General features: G+C 65.4%; 1 protein-coding gene across 8 annotated transcripts; it reads right to left on the reverse strand.

The window, feature by feature from the left end:
• Positions 1-1,523: 1,523 nt before the first annotated feature.
• Positions 1,524-8,466, reverse strand: FDXR (ferredoxin reductase; the record flags this gene model as incomplete). 8 transcript variants are annotated; one of them, XM_084239140.1, is made up of 12 exons in its annotated part: positions 1,524-1,829; positions 1,936-2,106; positions 2,661-2,832; positions 2,916-3,115; positions 3,252-3,336; positions 3,541-3,648; positions 4,444-4,545; positions 4,879-4,992; positions 5,176-5,274; positions 5,507-5,599; positions 7,605-7,702; positions 8,388-8,466. In XM_084239140.1, 12 exons carry the CDS (start codon positions 8,464-8,466, stop codon positions 1,699-1,701), a joined length of 1,452 nt encoding a protein of 483 aa, XP_084095266.1. In that variant the 3' UTR covers positions 1,524-1,698. The 8 variants fall into 8 exon arrangements, with proteins under 8 accessions (XP_084095266.1, XP_084095265.1, XP_084095263.1 ...); XM_084239139.1 differs by having other exon boundaries at positions 5,176-5,298; XM_084239137.1 differs by having other exon boundaries at positions 3,541-3,666; positions 5,176-5,298.
• Positions 8,467-8,604: the final 138 nt, after the last annotated feature.

The raw sequence follows: 8,604 nt of genomic DNA on the forward strand, positions 1-8,604 counted from the left end.
CCGCGACCCCGGCTCTGCTGGGCCGGCTCCCCGCCGGAGGCGCCCCGCAGCAACAGTTGGGGGGTCTGCGGGCCCGGACAGCCGCGTCCCCCGCCGCCCCTCCCCCGCGGGCCGGGCGCCAGGCAGGGCGCGCGCGGGCTCGGCGACCCGGGAGAGAACATCTTGGGCGCCCGGCCGCGTCCTTCCCTCGCGTCCGCCGCGCGCCCGTCCCCGGCCTCTCCGGCGCGCTCTTGCCCGCCCGCCCGCCCGCCCGCCCGCGCCCAGCCCCGAGGCCGAGCTCCGGGGGGCCGGGTCCTCCGGGCGACCCCGCGCGGCTCCCTCGCCCTGGACGGGCTCCCCGGGCGCCCGCGGGCGTCTCCGCTGTCCTTGCCGCGCGGCGCCGGCCCCGGCCCCAACTTGGCGGCGAAGTTGGCGCCCCCGGCCCGCCGCCCGCCACTCACCGCCGAAGGGGCGCCGCGCCCGCGCCGAGAGCCCGCGCCGAGCGCCTCCCGCGGGGCCCGTCCCGGCGCCGCGGCCTCGCGCGCTCTGTCCCCGGCGGGCGCCGGAGCGGGCGCGGTGGGTGCCGTGGCGCGGCCTGGCGGGCTGAGCCGGGCCCGCCCCCGCGCCCCCCCGCCGCCCGCTCCGTCCGGGGCTGGGCTGCGCGCCGCGCTCCGCTCCCCGGGCTCGCCCCGCGCCTGTGCCGAGCGCTCGCCGCCGCCGCCGCCCGCCCCGCCGGGGCCCGCCGCCCCGCCCCGCCCGCGCCCGCCCGCCGCCGGGGCCCGCACCCCCTCCGGGCCGCCCCCGGTCCCGCCGCCGGGGCCAAGGGCGGCCTCGGAGGAGACCCCAGCCCGCCCGGCACCCGGTTCGAGCCCGCGCTCGCCGGCGGCGTGACCTTGGGCCGGTGGGTCGGAGCCCCCCGTCTCCAGAAAGTGGGGCCGGCGTCTCGGGGCGGCACGCGAGGGGCGAGGTGTCTGGTGCCCGCGCGCGCTCCGGAGACCGAGGTACTATTTTTAAAAGATTTGTCCATCTGGCCGGGAACCGAGGCGGCCCAAGCCGAGAGGGCGGCAGGGGCCAGACGCGCCGGGGCCCCGGGAGGCCGAGGGGCGCCGCTGCTCCCACTTTTCCTCTTCTCCTGCTCCCAGGTCGCGCAGGGCGACCCCGGGAGGGACCTGCTGCCGGGGCCGGCGGAGCAGGCAGGCTGGGGTCCCAGCGTACCTGCCGCGCGAGCAGAAGGCAGAAGCAGCAGGGGCAGCCCAGAAAAAGAGAGGGGTGCCAGGCCTGGCTGCCAACCCCCTCAAGCCCCCGAGAGGCCCCCTGAGCGGGGAGCCGGCCCTGCAGCGCCACCTGGTGACTAGCGGGGACGCGCGCCGGAAGGTGACCCGGGCCCCCAAAGAAGTCGCGTCTCAGGCACTGGCTTCCCATTGCGGTGGTTTTATTCCATCGTGTTCCTGACCCGGGGACCCTCAGGGGGGACCCTCAGGAGGAGGCGGTGCGAGGAGGAAGGGCAGCCTGCACCTCCTCCCTTCCCTCACCTGTCACCTGCCGCGCCCTGCTAAAGGCGACCTTCTGGCAGGAGGAAGTTACTCAGAGGCCCCTGGAAGAGGCGGCCCCGGCCCAGGGCCAGGGCAGGCTGGCGATGCGGCTGTGGTGCTGGGATGGCCCCGGGCCCCTCTCCCCTGCACAGCGCTCCTCCCCTCCCTGCCCTGCTGGGATCTGGGCTCAGCGCCCCAGCAGCCGCAGCATCTCCTGGGGGTCCAGCAGCTTCTCCCTGGGCTTCCCAGCGGCCTGGCCCCGGGACACCTCCTCGGCATCCAGCTTCTCCCAGTCTGAGAAAGAGGTGGGCTGGATGCCTGAGACAGAGGGAAGATGAATCACTGCCTCCACCCCAGACCAAAGCAGCAGCGGGGTTCAGGGGCAGCCCAGCCCACCTCCCAGCACCTCCCGTGGGGCCCACACCTCGTCTGCTGAGCAGGGCCTGGATGGCCGCATAGCCAGGCCTGGGGCCCGACGGCAGCAGTCCGGCCTTCAGGTCCTGCAGCAGTGTCTGGCCGGTGAGGAAGCTGTCGGTCATGGTGGTGGCAATGACGCCTGTGGGCCCCCTCTTCACCCAGCCGCTGCAGTAGAGGCCTGGAGGAAGGGGTACAAGAGTCGGTGAACACGCTGCCTGGCCAGCCTGAGCCCCCTCCCCAGGAACACATCTGTACACCCGAGTCCTCCCCCCGCTGCCTGTCATCTGGGCCTACTCGGCTGCAGACCCACCACCATCCTCTCACACCCCAGTTTCCCTGTAGTTCCCTGAGGGCAGGGGCGGGTCTTTCCCACGTCCAGTTTCGGCAGGCCCCGAGTAAGCCCCGACTGCCTGAATTTAAGGCTAAACAAGAGATATTCTGACTGCAGCTCCTTGAAGACGGGGAGGCCATTTCACCTCCTATCCCAGCTCCGAGCACAGGGCCTGCCCAGAGCAGGCCTCGGGAAACTTAAGACTCAATCACCCGACACAGGCGGGCCTGTCAGCTAGACTGGGAACGAGCCCTGCACAGGAGGGCACAGCCACGTCCCACCGGCTTCTAGCAGTTTCTCAGCACGTCTCACTGGATGGGCAGATGGATGGATGGCCCCAGGAGATACCAGTCTCCCCATCCCCCAGCAGTTTGGAGTCTTGCCTTCTTGCACCCTCTTACCTGACACATCCACAACCCGGCCCTCCATATTGGGGATGACCCCAAGTTTGGGGTCAAAGGGCACACTGGCGTCAATAGGACAGCTCTTATACCCAACGCTGCTCAGCACCAGCCCACAAGGGAGGTCCTCTACATCTCCGGTGGGCACTGCCCGGGCAGCCTCACCAACACCCTGTTGGGGAGAGTGTGGGCAACACTAGGCTGAGGTGGGGGAGACTTGAGAAATGGGGTGTCTTTGGGTAACACAAGACTCACCTCCAGTCTGGTGACTGCGAGACGGATGCCTGCCACCCGCTCCCCATCTGGCGAGGGCAGCACCTGCTGGGGGCTTCGGAAAAAGCGGAGGCCCCAGGCTCGGGGGGCCGATGCCCAGCGGGCAGCCTCCTTCCCCTCTGGCTTCTCTGTGGCTGTTTGAAGCAGCAGTTCTGTCAGCCGCTTCCTGGGGCGGGAGGCCTCTGTCGGCGACACAGAACATCTCAGGGCTGTCTCTGGGTTACAGTCCTCTCCCTGAATGCCCTCCTCCCCCAAGCCCTCTCTGACCTGGACCGCCCCTCCCTAGTGAGCTGGGGGGGCCAGGCCAGGGTCCCTCACCTTTGATTCTGTCCTGGAGACCCAAGAAATCTGCAGAATCCACAATAGGCCGGGTTCCTGGTAACTGAATCATCTCCCGAAGCTCCTTTAGTGGGGGTAGGAAGCAAGGGGGGAGGAGGTGAGGCCAGACCACCCCAGACCTAGCCCAGGTGGGAGACACCACCACCACCCACCACGGAGGCAGGGAGTCCCGGGCCCCAGCCGGACCCTCCTCTTCCACCCCGAGCTCGGCCCTACCCCGCCTCCCAAGGGAGGCCTTGTACCGCGGTCCCCCCTCTGGCCCCAGCACCTTAATGGTGAAGGCCACTTGCAGGGGCCCTCGCCGGCCCACTATCCACACCGTCTTCACCCGACTCTGCCTCAGTGCCCCCAGGGCCGCCTCCGTGATGTCCGTTTTCTGACACAAAAGGGGGGTTTTAAAATCATCCAGGGCGAGGGGGGTGGGGGGAAAGTCCAACGCCCGGGGAAAGGAGGTGCTGCCTCTGATCAAGGCCTCCCCACCTGAGCCCTGGGACTGACACCCTGCGATTGCGCCAGCGCCCCCCCTGGTGGCCAGACGGAGAGCTGCTGCCAAGTGTGCCAACGGCTGACGAGGAGCAAAGCAGACGCACCCATCCAAGAGGCCCCATGAGCAGGGCGCATGGAATGCCCCGCACCATTCAAGGGGTGGGGGTGGGGAGGGTGTCATGGCGATCAAAAGCGACAAGCGAGCACAAGCCAAAGCGACCAAAAGCTGATCCTCATGGAGCTCCTAACGTGGAGAGCCAACTTATCACTCATCCACGCGCGTGAAAGTGCAGGGGTCAACACGCTGTGACACAGCAGTCAACAGGCGTGCGAGAGGAAGGCACCACAGAGAAACGGATCTGGCTAGGGCAGTCCTGGGAGGTTTCCTAGAGAAGGGACAACTGCACCAAGACCCAAAGGATCAGCACTAAAGACAAAGAACTGGCAGAGGGTGAGCTGCAGCGGTGTGCGCAGAGGCCTGGGGCACCCTGATACCTCTTCTTAAGAGCCTAGCTGGAGACAGAGAGTGACAGGGAAGAAGGAGTGAGGGGCGCTCTAGGGGCAGCCCTCAGAGGGCCTCTGCCTGGGTGCCGTGGGGGCACCCAGCCTGGCCTGGAGGCGGGAGGCACAATCCTCGCTGCTGTCCTGCCTCCACACCTCCAGCCCCAGGCCCCCCTCAGCTCACCTCCAGGTGCTCAGGGGGGGTCATCAGGATCCGGGCCACGTCCAGAGCCACGTTTCCCTGCCCCAGGATCACAGCCGTGTCACAGCTCAGGTCTGGCGCCAGCTGGAGGGAGAGGTCTAGCTGGGGGTCCCCAGGTCTCAGCACCAGTCAGGCTCACTTCAGTCTCAAGGCCCAGCGGTGCCCTCAGGTCCCCCCCATTCAGGAAGTTCACCCCACCTGAGCTTCAACTCGAGCCCTCCTCTACAGTCCCCTCTTCTCAGAGCCCCCACACCCCCAGCTGGCCTCCTCCCAAGTCAGCCCGACAGCTCACATCTCTCTGGGGACCTCCTGGACAACAGTTCACTCTTCCCCCAGCTCTGGTTTCCAGGGGTGGCCCCCAGTCCTGGCTGCGGGGTACACAGGAAGTGGCAGCAGGAGTGTGCTCCCCACACTTACCTCCCGGTTCTCAGGAAGCCCATTGTACCAGCCCACAAAGGCCCGGGCGGAAAGCACCCCTGGCAGCTCCTCACCAGGAATCCCCAGGGCCTGATGGTCCTCAGCCCCATAGCTCTGAGGAAAGACCCAGAGCCCTCAGCACCATCTGCGCCTTCCAGCTCCTCCTCCACAGCTTCCACCCCGTCCACGCCCAGAGGTTGGGGCCTACCCCCATGCTTTAGGTCCCTTAGCCCAAACCTGCTGCGCCCTGCCCTGCCCTGTTGCCCCCCTCCCCCACCCAGCACCATCCCCGCTCACCAGCACCACCGCATGGTAGGCCTCCCGCAGCTCGGGCACGGTCACGTCCCTGCCCACCACCACGTTGCCGTGGAAGGCACAGCGGTGAGAGTGGGCCGTCTGGGTGAAGGTGTTGATGACATTCTGCAGTCCCGGGGCAGGCCAGGTGAGTGGGTGGGTGGGGCAGCTCCGGGGAGCCCATCTGTGCTACCCTCACCCACCACGTTGCCAGGATGGAACCTGGGTGACACCCAGTGTCCCTGGGGTTCTTCCATGTGGCCAAGGAGCCTCCCTTCTCTCCTCATCTGGACCCAAGTCTCCAAACCCACCCTCCATGCCCAGAGACACCCACCTTCACCTCGGGGTGGTCGGGTGCCACGCCAAAGCGCACCAGGCCGAAGGGCACAAGCTGCTTCTCATAGAGGTCCACGTGGGCCTGGGGGTGGTGCTGGGGAGAGGGCAGCGGCTGTGGGGCTGAGGGGGAGGCTGGGCTTCTCCAGGTCCCCCACTTCCCCAGACAGAGCAAGAAAGGTCAGCTTGGGTGGGGGGGAAGGACACAAGGACGCCTCAACCCTCTGCAAGAAAGCGAGCCCCCCTCTCTGCAGCCACCTGCAACCCAGCCGGAGGAAGGGGCGTCATGATAGACCTCAAGGAGCACCAGTCCTCGGGGAGGGCCCTCCAGCCACTACAGAAGGTGACAGCTGTCCTTCCCCTGGGGTGTATCGGGAGTGTCTTCGTCGACTTGGATCAGCCGGGACACCTGGCCCTGCCCTCTGACATTTCTAGAAATGCCCAACCAGTCTGATGACCTGAGACACCCCCCCCCCTTTGGGATTCATCCCTGCTCAGAGAGCCCTAGAATAGTGTCAACCCTCTCCCCCTCCACGCTACACCCCACACTAGACCATCAGGTCTCTGAGCATAGGGACCCTATCTGTCCTATTCACCCCACGTTCCAGCGTCTGGTGACTACTGGATGGATGGCCCAGCGTGGTGCTCGAGAGCGTCCTCTGCCACCAGACTGCCTGTGCGCGGCCCCAGCAGGGAGACAGTGGATGACCCCACTGAGCCTCACCTGTGAAGTCCCTACCTGTGAAGTGAATCACGACCCCTACTTCGCAGGCCAACCATGCCCGGCTCAGCTAAGTGCTACTGCCCCGGTGTGCCACTCGTTCCTGCTGTGGGCACGCTCAGTAGCCCGGAGCACCCCGTGGACAAGGACAAGGACCAGCTCGGATCAGGCCTCAGCGTCCACCCCTCTGCGTCAGCACATCTCACAGGGGAGGCATGTGCACGCGTTTCCCACTGAGTGGGCCAGAGCCTGCTCATGCTGGGGGCGCTGAGACTCCTGCCCGGAAGCCCTCCTCTCTGCCTCCCCAAATTTCAGGCTCAGCTGACAGTGAGCCCCTTACACAAATCACTCGGGACCTCCATCTCCACCCCCCTCTGCTCCCATTCATGCCCAGGGCTGTCCTCCCTCGTGGCAGTTTGCCCATGGCCTTGCGTTTCAGGGTGAAGCCCCCTCACGGGCGGCTCCTTCACTACAGCTCACACGAACCGTTCTCGGGGAGCACTTTGGATGGACCCCACCTACCCGGGCTCGTGCCGGCCACCCTAGGAGACTAAGCTGGGACATCTCTGTTGCTTGGAATATGTAGCTCTGTCACTTCTCAGCAGGGGGCCAACTCCCCCGTCTCCCTGAGCCCTCCCTGAGCAGGGACAGCCCCAAGGCTCTAGGCAAGTGGGACGGCTGGTCTCCTTGCCTTTTAAGGATCTGCCTGTGTGTGTATAACTGATATATTCATCCTTTCTCCTGTCTCTCCACAGACACTCCGAGTCCCTGTCCCGCGTCTCAGCCTAGGTCTCCCTTCTCCCTTTGATCTTCAGTTCTACCCCTTCCCTCCCACCCAGGCCCATGGAATCTCAAGGATAACCAGTGGCCCTGACCACCAAGGCCGATATTGCAAGCATAGCACTCTGGCCTTGGGAGGCCGATGTGGAGGATGGACAGCAGGCTGAGAGAACAGAGGAGCCTGGAGAGGCTGGAGCTTTTGGTGAGAAAAGCACTGCAAGGTGCCTCAGGTTACAGAAAACCCTGAGAAGAGGGGAAAGTCTTGAGATAGAGGATGTTGGGGGACAGAGGAGAAAGATGAGGACATGAAGAACAGGACAAAGTCCTCCTGCAGGTCTGCGTGAGCTCCTTGGAGGCCTAGCTGACCATCTGCCATTCACCACTGACCATGCCCATGAGGCCAGCCACTTCTCTCCTAGGCTAGTATGGGGGACAGATGTAGGTGACAGCGTAGGAAGTGTCCAGTCCAGATGGGCTGGGCGTCCCTTCCCCATCAGGGATCCAGCAGTGCTCTTAAAACTCAAAGGGACAGGACTTGCCCCTAGGACTGGCGCAGCAGGTGAATTGTGGGGGAGGGAAGCAGGAGGAGGTGACTTACCTTTAGCAGGTATTGGGTTGTGTAGAAGCCAGCTGGGCCACTGCCCACCACACAGATCTGGGGGGTCTGCTCCTGTGTGGAGAACTGCCGGAGGAAGCCTGGGGTCAAGAGGGGGAGGGAGAGGAAGGTCATCAACACTCCCGCCCCAATCCCAAATCAACTTCCGTGTGGACGCCCTCACATCTGTACCCTCCTCTTTCCTCAATGTGTTGGAGGTTCCAGGCTCCCTAATCATCAGAATTCCCAAAAGTTATGTCTTCCTCCAGAACCCTACATCTCACCCATGAACTCACCACGCTGACTGAGTAGGGCCTTCTTAACCACCTGTCACCTCGGAAGCTGCCTGTGCAGTACTTCACTTTTCTAAGAATCTTCCCAATCTTGCCCCCATGCATCTCCCCACATGCCCCCATTTTATGTCTTCTAACCCCACTCTCCACAGCACTCTATATTGCCTGTACAGGCCCCCAGCTCATTCTCATAGACCCGTTTCAACTCTGGATTCCCTATTGCCCCACAGACCTCCGTATCACCCCCATTCACCCCTTCTCATACCTGGGGACATCATGGTCTCCCCTCATCTTTGTTGACCCTGTCTCACTCATCTTAGGGGCTTCAGATCTCACCACACAGGCCCCAAACTGCTCCCGCACACCAGCCCCATCTCGTCCTCACGAAAGGACCCCTCCATAATCGCCCCTCTCCAGTCCTGCCCAGCCGTGCTCCGACGCCCACACTGGGTGATCGCAGGCCTCCCCAGCCCCAGAGGTGCCCTGCTCCTACTCGGGGTGCTCCCGGTGGGAGGGGGCCGCGTCCGAGGCCACGCTGACCAGTGCCACCGGCGCCAGCAGCGCGTAGCCATGGCTGGAGAGAGCGAGCAGCCAGCGGCTCTGAGACCCGGGCTGCCGCGCTCCGCTCCCCGCGCCGCGCCGCCCCGCCGCGGAGCCCAACCACAGGCGAGACCCCGCCCCGAACCCCGCCTCCCACGCTCGGGGGGAGC

The sequence above is a fragment of the Talpa europaea genome (assembly GCF_964194135.1).
Source record: "Talpa europaea genome assembly, chromosome: 7".
In the NCBI taxonomy this organism is placed as follows: Eukaryota; Metazoa; Chordata; class Mammalia; order Eulipotyphla; family Talpidae; genus Talpa; species Talpa europaea.